Source organism: Maylandia zebra, linkage group LG4, assembly GCF_041146795.1.
Source record: "Maylandia zebra isolate NMK-2024a linkage group LG4, Mzebra_GT3a, whole genome shotgun sequence".
NCBI lineage: Eukaryota > Metazoa > Chordata > Actinopteri > Cichliformes > Cichlidae > Maylandia > Maylandia zebra.
The window spans coordinates 27768744-27788277 of NC_135170.1; the positions used below are offsets into that span (position 1 = coordinate 27768744).

The 19534-nt window shown below is 39.1% G+C and overlaps 1 protein-coding gene and 1 long non-coding RNA gene across 2 annotated transcripts in view; one reads left to right on the top strand and one right to left on the bottom strand.

The window, feature by feature from the left end:
* The first annotated feature begins 2519 nt into the window (after window positions 1-2519).
* The window catches only part of LOC143418395 (uncharacterized), a 105503-nt gene continuing 88488 nt past the window's right edge, over window positions 2520-19534 (top strand). The window contains exons 1-2 of the long non-coding RNA XR_013098390.1: window positions 2520-2554; window positions 15578-15707. This is a non-coding gene — a long non-coding RNA (uncharacterized LOC143418395). The remainder of the gene's footprint in view (window positions 2555-15577; window positions 15708-19534) is intronic.
* galr2b (galanin receptor 2b) lies at window positions 5269-18334 on the bottom strand. The gene is made up of 3 exons (XM_004552221.3): window positions 18212-18334; window positions 14577-14959; window positions 5269-7528 (listed from the first exon to the last, which is right to left on the bottom strand). Exons 2-3 carry the CDS (start codon window positions 14948-14950, stop codon window positions 6763-6765), a joined length of 1140 nt encoding a protein of 379 aa, XP_004552278.1. The 5' UTR covers window positions 14951-14959; window positions 18212-18334; the 3' UTR covers window positions 5269-6762.

The window sequence follows — 19534 nt, forward strand, 5'->3', positions numbered from 1 at the left end:
CTGCTTTTCTCTTTCTCTTTGTACTTTTGTCTTTCTAGTAGAAAACATAAAAAATACTATATGGATATGCATTTGTGTATAGAACAGTATGCAAATGCTTTTGTGTATACAATGCACAATAGCATTGCGGGAGTTTTGATGTGATTATTCACCTCACCAAGAAACTACATGACAAGGCTACACTTGATCTGTCTGAGCCAGTCTGACCTGAAAATCGACACTATACTTCACTCTCCTCCTCCTTTGAGTCATTTTGCCCATTAGTCTGTAACCTTACTCAGTGAGTCACTGGGTTTAAATGTTAAGGAATATATATGAATATATGTGAGTTGGTCTGCAAAGGCTGTAAGACTGTAGTTACATGGCCTCTGTACAGAAAGTTAAGAGAAACTAGTTTCATATAAGTTAATAACATTTAAAATGTTCTGATCACTGACATAAATGCACAAAATGTCATCATGAAGTCACCATTATGTCACCAATTGAAGTTATACTGAAAATAATCAGGTAGCAATTGTAGAAATAAATATTTTGATAATGATTTCACTATCAAATAATCAGGCAAACATTTGATTTATATTGTTTTGTCATTGATTTATACAAGTTGCCTTCATTATTTTTCTGGAGTTACATGTCAGCTACTCCAGTCCTTCCTGGTTTGAGTAAAAGCGGAGTCAGAGAACAGAGCTAGTTCTAATGGATAGGTCAACAAAATAGACCCAAACACCCACTCTGACTGGATGAGGGAGAACTACATTCCTTTATATCACATTTATTTATTGTTGCAGTGGTTCAACCCTTTGCATTTAAAATGTTTTACTCCACTAGTAAACAGATTAAGCTGGTTCTTATTTTTTAAGGTCTTATTTTGTTAACCATTATTTTTGTGTAGTTCTGTGCATTACAGTTAGTTTGGTTAACTTTTTATGATCCCACTCTTAAAATGCACTTATGTTCATTATGTTTATGTATTATTTTTGTCTTTTTCAGGAATAATAAAACCCACATGTTGAAAGTAAGACCTTCTGCCAGTATTTCCTTTGAATACTTGGGCCCTTACAAATGCAGTCACCAATGTTAGGTACTCTTCAAATGACTATATACACTACACATGAGAATGACGCATCTGCAGCAAGTGAATTTTTATTTTATAACTGGATGTTGTTGAATTCAAATTTAACCCTAAGTTTGATATTTTTCCAATACCTGGGGTCATTAGAGAGAAATCAATCTCCAGATCATATTTTATGTCTTCAGCCATTTTAATTTAGATTTTAGTGTTTTATTTATTTATTTATTTTTTAACATTGCCCTTATCATGTAAGATTATGGATTTTTCCATGTCTTTGGGCTACTAATTGCTGACTCACGGACTCTTGCACTGTTTTATAGTTACAAACAACTCACATTGGGTGATATAATATGTTTGTATTCTTAAGCAACCTCTAACACAAACTGCAGAGTGGTTTCCAAAGCAACCATAAAACCAACACAGACACTGTCAAGGTTGTCAGTGACGTAAGTATAACTTTCCTTGAATCATTTCCAACCTAAGAGGGCTAATTTGTGCATCTTTCTGGCATGAAGCATTATCATTCACTAAAAAAGACCCACAGTGATCCCACTTTGTAGCTACGCACTTAGTCATCTGCAGGTAAGAGGTGTTTTTTTTCTATTAAAGCATTGTTCCATCAGGAATAGTACACTAGTCTACTACAACAAAGAAGCTGCTGAAAGTGTTGACACTTCTGACATACAGAAGGCAGAAAACACCACGGGTGTAAAATACTTTTTACAATAAGTATTTTACACCCGTTGCTGTGATAACAGCTATTGAAAAATTCTGGCAGTCACCAAAAAACTGTAGATTTGTGTGTTTGAGATTCTGATATAAAATATGCTTCTATTCTTCTAATATGCATCTATCTATCTATCTATCTATCTATCTATCTATCTATCTATCTATCTATCTATCTATCTATCTATCTATCTATCTATCTATCTATCTATCTATCTACAGACACCAGAATAAGCTGTTCCTGCAGAGGGAATAAAACGTGTATAATAAAATGATGTAAGAACTGCAACAGTGTCTCACTGACTAAGGAAAATTAATTATTCTAGACATGTGTAAGAACATGCACTTGTTCAGTCCCAAAATATAATTTGATATATTGCGTTGAAAAATGCCCTTTCCCCTGATATTTATATATATTTGCAACAGATTGATACTATAATTTAGCCTCTCTTGTTCCGGCCTTCCATTAAGGATTCAAATAGCTGACAGTGGCTGTATCCCAATTCAGGGTCTGCAGCCTTAAAGTACGCATTTCAAGGCCGATTACGTCACAGCGGCGCGCCGAAGGCTGTCCCAATTCAAAGGCTGCTGGAAATGCGGCCCTGAAATGCGTCCTTCATTTCCCTGAATTTTAAGGCTGTGGCAGTGTAGACTTCGTGGCCCAACATATCCCAGAATGCATAGCGCGGCGGTGGGTGTGGCTAATTTTGCTGAAAAAAAACGGCGGATGAGGGGCAGCCGAAGAGCAAACTTTAAGTAAGTACTGAATATTATGTCACTTATTTATGTGCAAATGTTTAATAACGAAGAACATTAAAACATTACTGTTGGCCACATGTCGGCAAAGTTATGTGACATTAGTGACGTTTGTACTAACTTGATTTTAAAGCCTTTACTTTAAAATATACGCCGTTCAATAGCTGAGCTTAATCTTACAGAGAATGATCAAAGCTCATGTAGAAAGAAACAAACAAATGAACAAAAGATTTTCTCCTTCATTTCTGTTAAACAAAGCTGTATGAAACGTTTCCAGCTGTTAGTATCATGGTTGCTAGGCAACCTGGGCAGCGCAACAGAGGCTAGACCGTCCCATTTCACAAACCTCGCACTTCCGGCCTTAGCGGTCTTTGAGTACGCGGCCCTTGAGGATCGTTGAGGCTGCGTACTTTAAGGCTGCAGACCCTGAATTGGGATACAGCCAGTGTCTTTGTTGCACTTTATTATCCATGATGTACTTACCATTGTGAACCTAACAAATCTTTTAGATCGCTCAGCAGACATCTGCAGCTAAGTCTTGAGTGTAATGCCTAATGCCTCTACAACATCTTTACAACATTCCAGTGTACTGACTGGTTTACCACTTCATTGATTCATTAGTAGCTTTCATTCAAAATGCAACATCGCCTGTAATGCCTCTGGCTTTGCCCTTTATTTTCACTGAAGCAGTAGTCTCTTGGGGAACTCCTCTGGCATGCTGTATGTGTATGTTAATATCTCTTACTCCAGCAGCAAAACAGTAATTAACAATATACAGCAGCAAGTGAACACAGTGGAAAACCAAATCGATTTTTTTGTCCCTGTGGAAGAGGACAGATATGGGCCGTTGAGTTTCTAAGCTTGCTGGAAAAGACGTTAACATGCGGCATTTGGGAAACTCTCCTTCAAAATTAAATTAAAATACAAAAGTAAAAAATGTGAAACAGTAATATTCTGCTACAATATAAAGTGAAAATATCTAACTATGAATTCATCTAAAATGTACAAATAAAAAAAGCAGTAGCATTCTTTCAGGGCAAGCAAGCCGAGCAATGCTTGCCCATTGAAATCGAAACATAGACATCAATTAAAACCTACAAAGTTGAAAGTAATCCCTGTTCTTGCATATCTACCACTGATCTATCCTAAAGCTTGTTGCTGGTTTGCATCCGTCATTCATATTTTGTGGCAGCCACTGGAAATCTGTTGCATCTTTTGTTCCCATATCTGTTTTGTTTCATTTAACAAAAGCTGGTGCTGCTCAAGCTGTGAGGTCAGCGGCCTTTCTGGTTGTTTGTACACTCTGTTCTTTGAGAGGAGACTGATGGGAGACTCACATGCCAGCTAAGCTGCTGCTGACTCTGCTTTTACTGCTCTGTTATCATCTATAATCTGTGCTTTGTGTTGAAACAGAGATAGCATTAGCTAGTAAACAAAAATGTAAAAAACTGAAAAAGAGACTTTGCGTAAGCTTTCGCTTACAGATAAGCTTGCCCAACATGTTTAATATAGAGAAATTAGTGTGCAGGTTGATGATTTAAAAAACTCCTTTAGCATGTTAACAATAAAAGCCTTGATAATGGAGAGCTGACAGCCACTAACGGACACCTGATTTTTAATGCATTATAAGAGGTTGAACACAATGTAAACTGCGCTACTTAAAGTCGGTTATTTAAACTGAACATTAACCCTCAATAAAGAAATATTAGTCCAGATAAAACTGATGGGGAAAGTTTTTTTTCTGCTTTTTCATAGTTTGGTAATACTCCTTTCACTAAAGGATTATAAAAAGCAATACGTCCAGAACTCCCCATTGTATGTAAAAATGGTTCACAAAGCTGAATACAGCAGCTAATATAACCATCATTGCATAATTAAGAATATTAAGTAAAATATTTTGGATTACTAATAGATTTCTCAAAACATACATTCCAAACATAATCTTACAATCAGATTTGTTGTTATTTTTCAAAAACAGTCATTTGCAGTATAGATAGGGACAAAATGCATACTCTTTTTGTGGATTTTGTATCAAAAATGTTTTACAATAGCAGACCAATCACTAGATCTGACAAAAATCTACAGAAAATCCTTTACAGAGCTTTTTTGTGGCTGTTGAACATTTACCCGTTTACTTCACAAACCTCTAACTCAGACAGTTTACCAAGTATGGCGGGGAAATTTTGCATGGCTCTAATTTTAAGCACCTACTCATGTTCAGTTGAATGGCCTAGATGTTAAATATTCTTTGAGCTGCTTAATGCTAAGTTTTATGAAGTAAGCTTCGCAGTAAATGAAATATTTCTTCGCTGAGTGGACAAGAAGAGCATTTGAAGATATTCAACACAAACAGTTTAAAGCTACAGTGAGTGTTGCAAAAGCAGAATTTTTTTTTCTGCTTTTGCATTGGAGAAATAAGAAAGAATTCTATTTACCTCAAGTGTTAAACAGAGCTCCTTATGTAGTATAAAATAAGCAAAGACAGATGGCACTGACCTAGCATTTTTGTTGGTGGCAGGAGAAACCAGAGTACCTTGATAAAAAAAAATACGAAGATGCAAACTCCACACAGGTTTGAACCCAGGACTCTCTTTCTGTGAGACAATAGATCTAACCACTGTTCCACCGTGTGCGAGGTAACCTCCTGGAGCTTATTTTGCTACAACAAATAACCTCAGTACAGTTTCACAGCAGAAAATAGTTTATTTGTTTTTAGGTGTGATACACATTGTTTTAAATCACTTTGATAGATATTTATTTAAATATATTTTCTTAAAATGTACAACAGAGATATACTTAAGTAAGCTGTATACCATAGGATGGGATGGGAAAGTATTACAGCAAACACATTTCAGTATAATTTTGCAAAGAAACGTGTTGCATCTTGAAAGAAGTGCAATCTTTCAAGGTGAAAACTGCATCTCGCACAACCTGAACAGAAGACAACAAAGAAGCTTTGTACAGCTCTGAGGTAGGAGACAACCATACAGCAACACAAAATAGGGACACCCTGTGGGTGTGCTTTCATTTGGAAAAATAAAGCAAATGTATGATAACCAGTTCACAGTTTTTTAAATACACAAATAAAATACACTTAATACATACATTTTAAAATACATAAATCTCAATATATAAGTATGCCTTTTGAGAAACATATTTATTTAAATATAGCATTTCACACCAAACATGCCATGAATTTGTTAATCACAAAATACAATTATAGCAATAAACTATGCCCAGTTTTTTTTTTAAAGATTTCTACCAACAACTGCTTGGTATCAAATTTTGCTGACACCAAACATGTTATTTTTACTTAACATGTACCACCTGTCAATATCTTCAAAAGACAGAACAGCATCTTCATGCAAAAATACAAAACAATGAATCCAAATAACATTCTGCTCCACTTATGGAGCCCTAATGACTTGGAGGTTGAAGTAGGTCAAAATGTTGTATATAGTGCAGCTAAAATTGAGCTAATGCCGGATAAATGCCATATTAGGGCTCGAAGCACCTGAACACGAAATCTACAGTTGAACATGGTGTTGGAAATGCTAATGAATCCCATAAGATGGTCTTTATATGGAGGAGGAGCACTGCTTTGCTGTGCATTGCCATATTTCTGACTTTGATGCCTGAGCTCTAGAGGGACCCCAATCCTCCATGAAAAAGCTTGTTTGAAGTCAGAAAAGTAGCATATAGTGCTGACTCACATGAAATTCCCTCCCCAGTTGCCAACGTATTAATATTTTTTTTTTGGGATCAGGTGAAGCATACCATAACATTATAGGACAGGTTCTGTGTTGGTCCTAGAAAGTGTTAGGACAATATGAAGTCTCAAACATTGTGACAAATGACAATATGAGGTAAAGTGCAAACCATGATTAAGGCAAATAGTGAAGACAGGGGAAAGTGAGAACATTTCTCATTTAGCTTAACAATAAACATTTCTAACTTTCTAAGTAACAGGAAGTTGTTTTGGGATATAAAATATATGTTTAGGTAAGTGATAAAACAAATACATTTCTGTAGTGGACTAGCTTTATGCTCCTTAATATCTTGTCTCTCCAAATATGAACAAATCCCTGTTCATCTTTTTTGCCATCAAAAATATGAATATATGAATAGTAAATTTTTAAACATTAGCTTCAACGTCTTTCACAAAAGGCAATCTGTGCTGAGCCAATTTAGCCAATCTGAACCAGTTGTCAAGTCTGCTGCTGCTGAAAGGGCAAATTCAGGGACACGGTGGCTTCTCTTGGCTCTGCGACTGGCCTGTTGATCATTTCACATTCATTCTGTCGCACGTTCTCCTCGTTCATCTGTGACACCTCCGTAGAGCCGGCTTCAAACCCAGGCACAGTGTTGGCCACATGAACCACATGAACCTTATTTCTCCCATGCTTACTGAGGATGCAGCTGAACACCTTCTTGAAACCTTTGCGAAAGTGTTTGGAGACCAGAGCGTACACGATGGGATTGACACAAGAGTTGGCGTAGGCCATGCAGTGAGAGAGAAGCCTGAAGGCATATGTGGTCTGATTAAATGGGAAATCTCCATACAGGTAACACAAGATCACCACGTGGTACGGCAGCCAGCATATACAGAAAAGTACAGTGACGATGATGATCATTTTGGTGACTTTGCGTTTAGCCCTCTTGGATTCTGACATGCCGTCCAGAGGGTCAACAGCCGTCCACAGGTACTTGATAGTTCGAGTGTATGAGAGGCTCACGATGAGCACAGGGATGACATAGCCAAACAGGAAGGTGCACGTATCCAGCACCTTACGATTCTGCTCCTCCCAGCCGGGGATACACACAGTGCTGTTGGCATAATCAATCAGGTCATAGTAGCTGAGATATGGACCCGCAAAGACCAGGGAAAGACCCCAGATAACTACCATGGCAACCACAGCATTACAAGGGGTTCTTAGCTCCCTGGAGCGCAGAGGATAGCGAATAGCCAGATACCTATAAAGACAAGAAAATAACATGTTTGAGCTATAATCTAGACTGCAAAATACAGAAAAATGGGGACAGCAGGTTAAAAACTTTAGTAATTAAGTCTGAATTTATAACTGTATAAGTTAAAATGTAGAAAGTGAAAGATTACTTGTGACTGCATATCTTTAGTCTATATAGCTGTAATGTACTTTAAATGTTTTAACTGTAATAATACAAGAACAATACAAAACAGTCAACATATCAAAAGCACTTAAGGGAGAAAAACAGCTCACATGAGTGTGTGATTATGTTGCATATGTGTCCTAAATTCTTGTATATACTCATGGATAATATAACTGACAAGAATGCATTACATTTAATTAGATTTACATTCTGTAATATTTATTCTTAATTTGCAAAATAACCAGTAACCAAAGCTGTAAAACCAATTTTGTGGAATAAAAGGTGAAATATCTGAGCTTCAAGAAGCTGAAATCAATGACTTGTCATTTTATCATTGTCTTGACCTATAAAAGTCACTTGAAAGCAACAGTTTCCTCAAAGAATAATTTCAAGGGCAACAAAATAATGGAATTTTATTGCACACAGTCACATGTGATTGTTCAAACACAATTTTCCCTAGTGTGATTGTACTATAAATCCAGAGATTTATAGTAAAGATACCAGCTTTTTGGCATATTTTCCAATACAGCACTAAAAAAATAAAAGAAACACTTTGAAAATAAATCAGATCTCAATTGGGAACAAAAATGAAATCTACACTAATATGAACTGGATAGTGTATTATGAATGAAAGGATGCCACATTATTTGATCAAAAATCAACCTGCAGACGGCTGAAGACAATGAAAATCACAGAGGATAAAATGATGTGACACATTTGTCCATTTTACTGAAACTTCATTGCAGCAACTCAAACAGGTACTTAGTAGCTTGTAAGGCCCACATGTACTTGTATGGATGCATAACAACATTGGGGCATGCTCCTAAAGAGTTAATGCACGGTGTCCTGTGGGATCCTCCTCCCAGATATGGACCAGGCCATCACCAAGCTCCTGACCGAAACATAATTCCCCTCAGGTGTTCTATTAGATTTATGTCATGATATCAGTTCCTTTATTCTCCGAGAACTGCCTACATACTCTCACCACATGAGGCTGGGCATTGTCACATACCAGGAGGAACCCAGGACACAAACCAGTGCAGTCAGACCATCACTGACCCATCCAAAAAATGGTCATGCTGAACAATGTTACAGGCAGCATAACGTTCTCCATGACTTCCTTCATGTATGTCCCATTTGCTCACCCACCTGCTGTGGGAAAGGATAGGGTGCCAGTGGTGGACTTGCTAGTTTTGGTATTCTATGGCAAATGCCAACTGGGCTACACAGTTCTGGACAATGAGGAAATCTTAAGTTATTTCTGATTGGTCAGAGAGATTCACTCAAGTGTCCAGCTGAAGGTCATTTTGTAGTGCTCTGGGTGTGCGCATCTTATTCTTACTTGCACAAAGAAGCAGATACCGACCCTCTGATGGCTTAAGGAACTTCTACGGCCCTATCTAATGCTCCTAGAGTAACTGCCTGGAATATCATGCTCTTGTGCTTGACTGTGCTGGGAGACACATCAAACTTTTCAGCAATGGCACATATTAAAGTGCCATCCTGGAGGAGCTGGACTACCTGTGTGACCTCTGTAGGCCCCAGGCATCGCCTCATACCACCAGCAGCAACAGGGACCGCAGCCAAATGTAAAACGAGACTGAAAAAGAGTCAGAAAAGATGTGTAGGGAAAAATGTCCCCTCTAGTGCATCTCTAAGTAATTTCATTGACAACAAAGCACCTGAAATTGATTAACCACCCTCTCTGCTACTTAACCGACCAGATCAGTATCCCAGAATTTTAACTGACTTGATTAAAAAGTGTCTCTTTGATTTTATGAGCAGTGCAGTTGGATCCTTTGAGTAGGTATTATTGTAACAGTAGTGCCACCTATACATTCACAATGAATTCACTCACACTGAAGTTTTGTGGTTGACTGGTAATCATTCACTTACTCCACTGCTGTTTGTTGGTTCTACTGAATAAGACACCTTAGAGACAGTAATATCCAGAGAGAGGGCTTTTAGGCTTTTTCAGTAAGACGAACTTGCATAAATTGTAAAACAGCAGGAATAACAACTTCTTAATAGCAATGAACTGGTCTGCATTGGTGCATCATATCTTTATTCTCTTCCCCCTCCTGCCCCCCCCCACCCCCCTCTTTCTTAAATAGATAACTATCATATCTGATATCATATCTCACAGTACAATAATATTGAATGGGTTGCATTGTTGTATTTTGTCATGTTTCTCAGGTCTTTGTCTGAATTTCTACGAACATTATTGCTAAGGATTGTCTTATTGCATTGGAGTCACACTGGGTTAAATATGTACACTTGGGTTTTAAGGGGTATTTATTATTTTCTTCTTTTTTTTGGGTTGTATGGAAGCCCCAAACGCAATTTCATTGTTCTTGACAATGACAATAAATAAATAAATACTAAAAATAACAGAAAACATGCTTGGTGCTGTGCTTTTGATTTTACTCAGCAGGTAGGAGATGAAGGCGCAAATCCCACAAGACACTATGATGCTTTCAATAAAAGCTGTCTCTTTCAATAATCTTACAGCATACTGATTATCACATATTATCTCTGCAGTTGGAACCTCATCATTTCTTGGTTGGTTAGCCTTTAAATATTTGGCATATTTAACATGCTGCTTTATGTGTTATATGTTCTCCAAGGGAGTATTTTCACTAAAGAAGTGGACATTGCTAAACATCAGCACTCTGAGAAGATGCAGCAGCAGATCTCAGAGAATGACTCGGCCTCTGTGTGGAAAGGTTTTAGGAATATCACCAACTACAAGCCTAAAACCCCCCACTCCACTGACGACTTGCTCTTGGCCAACACCCTTAACGACTTTTACTGCCGTTTTGACGAGCCATCAGGCAGCCTTCACACCTCCAACGGCCCCAACAATAGAGACACTTTGGACACTCATTCCCCCACCTCTCCCCCCTCCATAGAGCCATCACCACCTTCAATCACTTCACCTGCAACACCCCCCTCCTCACCCCACACAAAAGAGGATTTCACACCACCTCCTCCCACCACAACTCTTCATATTCATGAAGCAGATGTGAGGAAGCAGTTTAAGAGTCTGAATGCTCGAAAAGCTCCCGGCCCAGACGGTGTGTCTCCTGCCACCCTCAGACACTGTGCAAACGAGCTGGCCCCAGTGTTTTCTGGCATTTTCAACTCCTCACTGCAGGCATGCCATGTGCCTGCCTGCTTCAAGTCCTCCACCATAATCCCTGTCCCCAAGAAACCTAGGATCACTGGACTAAATGACTACAGACCCGTGGCTCTGACATCTGTGGTCATGAAGTCATTTGAGCGCCTAGTTCTCTCCCATCTCAAGACCCTCACGGCCCCCCTCCTGGACCCCCTGCAGTTTGCATACAGAGCCAACAGGTCTGTAGATGACGCCATCAACATGGCCCTACACTTCATCCTGCAGCATCTGGACTCCCCAGGAACCTACGCCAGGATCCTGTTTGTGGACTTCAGCTCTGCCTTCAACACCATCCTTCCAGACCATCTCCGAGGCAAGCTTTCCCAGATGAATGTGCCTGATCCCATCTGCCGGTGGATCACTGACTTCCTGACGGACAGGAAGCAGCATGTGAGGCTGGGAAAGAATGTCTCGGACTCCCGGACCATCAGCACCGGCTCCCCTCAGGGCTGTGTTCTTTCTCCTCTGCTCTTCTCCCTGTACACCAACTGCTGCACCTCCACCCACCAGTCTGTCAAGCTAATCAAGTTTGCAGATGACACCACCGTTATCGGACTCATCTCGGACGGGGATGAGTCTGCCTACAGGAGGGAGGTTGAACGTCTGGTGTCCTGGTGCAGCCACAACAACCTGGTGCTGAATGCCCAGAAGACAGTGGAGATTATTGTGGACTTCAGGAAGCACACAGCTCCACTCCCCCCCATCATCCTGACTGACACCCCCATCACCTCTGTGGACTCGTTCCGCTTCCTGGGTACCACCATCACCCAGGACCTGAAGTGGGAGCCCACCATCACTTCCGTCATTAAGAAAGCCCAGCAGAGGATGTACTTCCTGAGGCAGCTGAAGAAATTCAACCTGCCAACACGGACGATGATGCAATTCTACACTGCAATCATCGAGTCCATCCTCACCTCCTCCATCACCGTGTGGTACGCTGGAGCCACTATCAGGGACAAACAGAGACTGCAGCGTGTTGTGCGCTCTGCTGAGAAGGTGATTGGCTGCAGACTCCCATCTCTGCAGGACCTGTACACCTCCAGGACACTGCGGCGTGCAGCTCGGATCTCAGCTGACCCTTCTCACCCTGGACACAGTCTGTTTGACCTGCTCCCCTCAGGCAGGAGGCTCCGGTCCACTCGCACCAGAACCTCTCGCCATAAGAACAGTTTCTTCCCCTCTGCTGTCGGACACATGAACAATAACCGTATGACTGTTCCCACCACTAACACATGACCCTACGCTGTGTTCACTGCATCATTCCATGTTTGGCAGTGATCACCACCTGCACTCATGTATATATCATGTATATATCTATCCACTTAGCACTTTTAATTCTTATTCTTATTTTTATATTTTTATGACAGTATGTTTGCACTGAAGCACCGCAGCAATTTCCTAATGTTGTAAACCTGCTCAACATTTGGCAATAAAACCCTTTCTGATTCTGATTCTGATTCTGATTTTGCCAAAGGCAGGAATTCTCAGAAAACAAAATGTCCATGTCCTTGCTTTTCACATTTGTAGGACACTTCAGAAAGCCCAGTAGAAACTGAGAAAACAGCCTTTCTGGTTTTTGAAAGCTCAGTGAATTGGGGCCACGGTGTTTTACATTAAATTCAAAAAGCAGTCACTTTGAACCTGCTGGTAACTTGAAACCTCAGTGGTTTTGAAAACTACAAGTATTCAGACATTACTCTTTAGTTAAATTGAATTATCTTTATAAGGATTAATATAAAACAAATGGGTCTGTTTATGCGCTCATGGCAGAAATGAACTCTTTATGTATCCAAATAATGTTTTACTAAATTTAAACAGAAACAACATTTATGAATGATTCATCTGTGAGCCTTTTTTAATACATAATTCTGCACCATAAAATCAGAGAATACATATTATCTGCCTGCAGATAGCACATTCAGCAGCAAGTCATCCCTTTACACCGTTTTGTCTGTGTGTGTGTGTCAGTGCTGCTATTCCCCCAGGCTTATCTGTGGCTTAATTTCTGCTGGGGATTCTTGGTGTAAACTGTAACAGTTAGCTTTTTCTATGCGATGTTGCTGTTTTTGTTTTGTTTTTCCTTAATAATCAGTGAAAGACAAAGGAAGAAGACAGGACATGTTCATCACCCTCCCGACTCAGGTGTTACTGTTCTTTTCCACACTGAGGGGGAAATGACTATTGAATCCTCTGGAGTGTAAACACAGCCAGTGTGAACAGAGGGGTCTGCTGGAGAGGGCAGCTGCACACTTACAGCTCATATTGACTGATTATTGCTGCCCAACAGCTATAATGATGGCTTACGGCTTATTCTCCGAGGGATATAATTTTTAGCTTCTGGAGTCCATGTTTAAACTCCAGATGCGAAAAATGCATTTGTGACCAATTAAATGTGTAATATTTCGCAGACATTGCGGGAGAGTAAACAAAATAAAGCACAACAAAAAAATTAACAGCGTGACCATGCAAATAAAAGCTTTCTCAATGCTTTCCTTAGGGAGTTTTGAAGGCTTATTGTATGTCCTAGAAATGAAAAACAATGGATTCAGTCGTTCAGTTTTTCCCAAAATCTTGGCAGATTGATGTATTTTTTTCTTCCTTTATTTAAAACTATATTTGTTGTCATATTTGCAATGTGGCAGGTGGAATATCACATTTTTCATCATTTACACAGGCATTTTTCATCCCACCTTTAAACTAAATTTGTATTTGAGCCCAGATATTTGTGCCCTCAATATCCTTCTCATTTCCTCTCTTTAATAAATTTATGTCCTTGCATTAAATAATTTCCTTACATTAATAATCCATGCCCTTGCTTGTTTTTCTCTTCTCCTTTCTCTTAGATATAAGACGCTAGAAAGCACTGGCAATACACATTGGCATCAAAGACACTGAATGTCTTAGATGTTAGAGAAAGAACATGTCGGCTTTTAACATGTTTTGTGCAATATCCAAATGCCTACATTTAGAGTTTAACAATAAAGGACAGACTGTGAGAGACACAGCTATAGCTGTTGATTTGATGGAAGTAATTTCTGTGTACAACAAGCTTGAGGCTAATATTTTCTAGATTAAAGAGAAATATGTGAGTGTGTGATTAATTAGGTTTATTTTAATTTCAGATCCATTTTTTTGTGTTAAAAAGTACGTGCCACCTGAGTTCCCTGAAAATTTATGTTGACACCAAGAAAATGACCAACAGCTACTCATAGTTTGATTAATAGAATATTAGTAATGAATAATATCATTTTGGGTGATATATCCAAGCACAAACATAGAGACAAAGAAATACAGCAAATGCTTAAATTGCTGTGGCTCAGACTTTGGTGGTAGATCTGCTAAATGAAACGTAGGTGGTTCGATTGTGTTTTCTTTTTCTTGTTAGCCAAAATGATCGTCCTGTTTAATAAAACAGAGTATTGCAAGGCATGTTGCTAACCAAGCTAGCTAGTCTTAGCTAGCCTTAGCTGATAGAAAAATAAGAGCAATAACAACGAAGTGGCAATAGCCAACATAGCAAACTTCACTTCAAAATGTTATCCACAAATGGGAGATGTTATATATAGGCTATGCATTTATCAAGCAAATAGAACAAATATGATTGATTTCAGATTCTTAAATATGATAATTTGCTAATTTTTCTGTTCTTTGTGGGTGAAATTTGCTTTAGATGTTCGGTATTTCAGCAAAACAAGTATTTTGAAGCAATACCTGTCAACAGACACGGTGGCCAATGTGAAGCTGCTGGCGTACATGGTAAGGTTGATAAAGAAGTGGACGACTTTGCACATGAAGGAACCGAATACCCATCCCTCCAGAGAGTAGATGGTAGCTTGGAAAGGAACGCAAAAGATGATGAAGAAGAAGTCAGCCACGCTCAAGTTGAGTATGAACAGATTGGTCGTGTTGTACGCGACCTGTCCGCTTCGCAGCAGTACAGCGAGCACCAAACTGTTGCCAATGGTGCCGAGCAGGAATATGAGAGAGAAGACCACTGACACAATGACACTGGTGGGGTTCAGTTGATAGCTTTCAGATACATTGGCCTGCCCTCCCGGCCAGGTGAAATCCTCAAAGTCTGACATTGTGCAGGTCTGGAATGAGAGAAGAAAGGAGACAAATGTTAGACACCACTATCTTGGTGGTTTTAGAGTCACTTCTGTGTACGTCTTAAATCCCATTAACTGATAACACTGTTGTCCGAGCCAAACCCTTTCTTATCGGCTTATGCACTGGTGGTCGATGTTGACAATATGATGAAGAGGTAGTTTCTTGACAAGTTATTTACAACTTTTCAGAGTATGCAAAAAAAGGCTGCATGCACCAGAGGATTTTTTCATCCAAATAATCCCTAGTTGGCTCATGTTACATGTATTAATGAGACAACAATGAAAGGCTGCTTTCAATTGGATGATGTTTTTGACAGATGTACTGGGAATATTTTGAGTGTTTAATTGCAAGAAATTTTGCTTTTAAATGTTACAGGATGAATTTCAGTGGTATTGCTTATTTTATTCCCTTTATCACAGCATTAAGTATTTTTATTAATCTTTCTAGGCTTATTCATGTATGGGAGACTTGCAGTTAACAGTTTGCTGCTGTTTAATCATACATCACAGCTGCTGGTTTTGAATATGAAGCAGGTGGTTTTCAGTTTAGTGGATCAATCCATTAACAGGTGCTGATTGAGTAATTCTCCTTTGTAATTCAAGGAATTTTTGCAATGCTCACCGGCAAAATCACTCTGTGAAAATCAGAAGACCAGAAGCTCATCTCTGCTTGAGGGGATTTGCTCTCAGGAAGATTACATCAGAAGGGATCATCTGTTCATGATGACAAATGGTGAGCAGAGTTTTTTTTTTCTTTGTGTTTCTTTCAGTTTTTGACCAGCAACAATATCATATTAGAGCTTGTGATGTGCTGCAGTTTCATAAAGTGATGTCTCCAGTGAAATCAGGGTGCACTTTCGGCCATTTTTGGTAAATTGTTTTGTGACAAGTGGCGCAAAATAAGGACTTGAAAGTAAAGAAGTGCTCTTAATTGTGACTTAGTGAGACATACATGAGGTAGTCTCCAAATGTTTTATTCAAGCCCTTTTATTTGTCTGATTTCAGCTAGATAAAAATGTTTAATCAGCTGTTTTTAATTATTATTATTCCCAGCTGTCATTTAATAATACTATTAGCTTCTGGTTGTCATTAAAAAGAATGCTTGCTGAGTACATAAGAGCCTAGAGTTTGCTTTGTGTGCTTTGTCCTTTTGGGCCATAAATATTTAATTCAGAAAATTCTGAGTACCATTATAGGTAGCTGGAAACAAATACACTGCTTCCAGCTATTGGGAATACTAATTTTTCTACTGAGTGAACTTCAAGAAAACACTGACATTGGTTCCTAATAAGACATCACAAAAGAAATCAATGATTTATCATCTTTTAAGGATGGGCTGAAAAAATATTTTAAAAAAGTCAATATTTTCCTTTTAATCGTTTTTTTTTTTTTTTTTTTTTGTAGAGTATGCCATTCAATTTGAGCAAAATAAAAAACACACATAAAGCCGATATTTTGAACAGATTATTATTTTCTTAACAATTTATTTATTTGATTGTTATGCCCGGCCATGAAAGCGACTAAAGACAGAAAACCATCCACATATTTGTTGACACCCATCTTTGTCTACCAAGCTCAAACTACAAACATCAAAATCAAAAGAAAAGAAGAAGAAAAAACATTTTTAATAATAGATTGCATTTATATAGCACTTTTCAGGGCCCTCAATGCACTTTACAACTCCACTATTCATTCATTCACTGGTGGAGGCAAGCTACAGTTGTAGCCACAGCTGCCCTGGGGCAGACTGACAGAAGCGAGGCTGCCATATTGCGCCATCGGCCCATCACCAGTAGGTGGTAGGTGAAGTGTCTTGCCCAAGGACACAACAACCGAGACTGTCCGAGCCGGGGCTTGAACCGGCAACCTTCCGGTTACAAGATGAACACTCAACTCTTTGAGCCACGATCGCCCTTCCTGAAACTGGAATCTCCCTAAAGAAGGAAAACAGTTGGACTAAATTGAAGCGATGTGAATAAAGGTTGCTCATTATCCTACCTTAATCAATTTTTTTTATGAAAGACGTGGTGAATGATTAATGCTTCGAGTCTGTGGTAGCAGAAAACTGCTTGTAAAAGAAATCACTGAGCTTGGGTGAAATTACAGCATGGACACGTTCTGACTGCAAATGGACAGAGTGGATTTTAATTTGGCAGTCTCCTTATAAATTATGAAGAAATCAATCTTCTGTTTTTTTAAAGAGAGGGAAGCAAAATCAAAATGAAAAAAAAAATGCTGTTAATGCAGATAATAAATCGTCGTATGTTGTGGCTTACTTTGACTCACTCTCAGCCTTTTTTGCTTTTATGTATCAGTCCTCAGCAAGCTGAAGATTAATTATTGAACATTGCTATTAAACATTCAGCATCCTTTGGGTATTACACTGTACTGCCATCTACATCCACATAATCAAAATTGTGACAGAGCAAAATTAGGAGATATACTGATTACAGTCAGTGGCAAGTAAGTGGAACTTAACGTCGTGAGAGGAGATAAAGTAATATATCCTCATTAACCTTACAAAGAGACAGGAGTATAATATCAGCTGGTTGTTGCTGCAGAGGTATTTTCCTCACAGCTTTGAGTTCATGCCAGGCTTTAACTTTCTCAAGCATGGTGAAGATGAGTCCCCTTCTTTCCCACTAGGAAAGGTAGTTGGGGCTGATATTACATTTCCAACTGCAGAGGGATATCTTGGCTACGACTCCACTGAGCAGGGAACATGTTTAAGCCTCAGTGGAATCGCAGAAAACAGAGACCCGTATACACGAGTTTGATCGTCTCATAGCAGAGCGTGCAGTACCTAACAGGTTGTGAAATTTACAGACTGTGGTTGAACTGCAGACTGAATTTTCGGTGGAGAAGCAATGAAAATAGCAGAGCTAGAGAAAAAATAGAAGTGCGATGGGGATGTAGGGCAGCCTGAAGCAGACATTGCCAAATGCGGCTTTATTGTGAGTCTAAAAATAATGACCACAGAGAAGACATTGCATCACTGGATTTCACATCATTATCAATAAGAAACAGAGCTCGAATAGAGTATGTCATTTTAAATCTTCATGTCCGGCAAACTTTAAATATCAGCAGAGGGGCTACAACATTGTTGCATCCTATAATCAGGTGATACAAATATGCTGATAAATATAGACCGCAAATGTTCTATACATACGAATGTTTACACTGCATGAACAGCAGAATTAGCATGCAGATCAGGCAGATGCAGTATGATAAACCTACCAGATGGGTGGACAGTATCCAAAGCGTCAGTACTCCTCTCAGATTAGGAATGACACTCCCAGACCCTTTCTGTTGAGATGCTCATACTCTTTGCTGTGAAACCTCTGTTCTACCAATGCACACTGATATCTGCCTCCCGTTGCTGGTATCTTACTCTTTCTCCGCCCCCCCACCCCCACCACTCTTTCTCTGGTGAGGACTCCTCCTCCACATTCACTTTAATGTTCACACTTCACTGCAGAAAAGCATTGCAGAGCCAAGGTATGAAGGCAAGCCGCAGCAACTGGCGGTCTATTCATGCTCACTGTAAAATCAGGGGGATCACTGACAAATAACCACAATAAGTGGCAGTGATAGCCCGTCTCTAAAGACTACTCTGCACCCAAGCCAGCCTGCCCTCAAATGAGGTGCGGGTCTTAGCATTTAGGCTTTACCCTATCTTACAGGTTTGTAGCGAGTTTAGCTGAGGGGGAGAACAATTCAATTTACTCAATTCAAGAGGGAGCAAAGGGAATGCAGTATTGTCAGTGGTGGAAGTTGAATTATTGGGTAAAGTTAGGCCAACATTAGGTTTTGATATTTAAAGGGGTGTAAAGTCAATAGGGAATGCAATCCATTTTACTGAATGGATGCTGCTGTGATGTCACATGACCAGTGTCAGAGACTATTTAACTGCAAGTAATTAAACAGAGTTAAAATTAGTAGTTGTTTGCTGGATGTTGGACTACTACTGTTAAACATGAATTTGTAAAGCTGAATGTGAATATTTCAGGTTTTTTCTAGTTACAAGTTTTAATTTTTGTTATTTTGTAGTAGTTTCACAGAGGTTGTTGCATGTCGTTTTAAAAGTGTCCATTAGATGCAGTGCTTCCTCCTGATGGATATGTACTTACACCCAGCGAATATGGGGAAAATGTACTTATTTATTTTTACTGCACAATAAAAAACAGAATGGTCATTAAATACACATAAATAATACTGCACATGCAACATGTAAAACAAGGAAATTGAGATTTTTCTGTATTATATGTAGTTCTCAGTTTTATGCTGGTATTATGAAGAGAAACATTTGGAAGAGCCCATGTTTACTACTGCATTATATTTGCTTTTAACTGAGAGACTGAGCTTGTGACCTAATCTGTGTTCCAGCTGTTTTGACCAGTAAAACAGTTTGCAGTCTCTCATGTTGTAATGTCTCTTTCAAAATGCCCCAAATGTTTTCGGTGGGTTACAAGTATATCATATTGAAAAAAAGCATGCAGGTATAAAACTGTATTTTTGCACCAACGAGGACAATCCCAACATTCCCGTTATGGTGTGCAG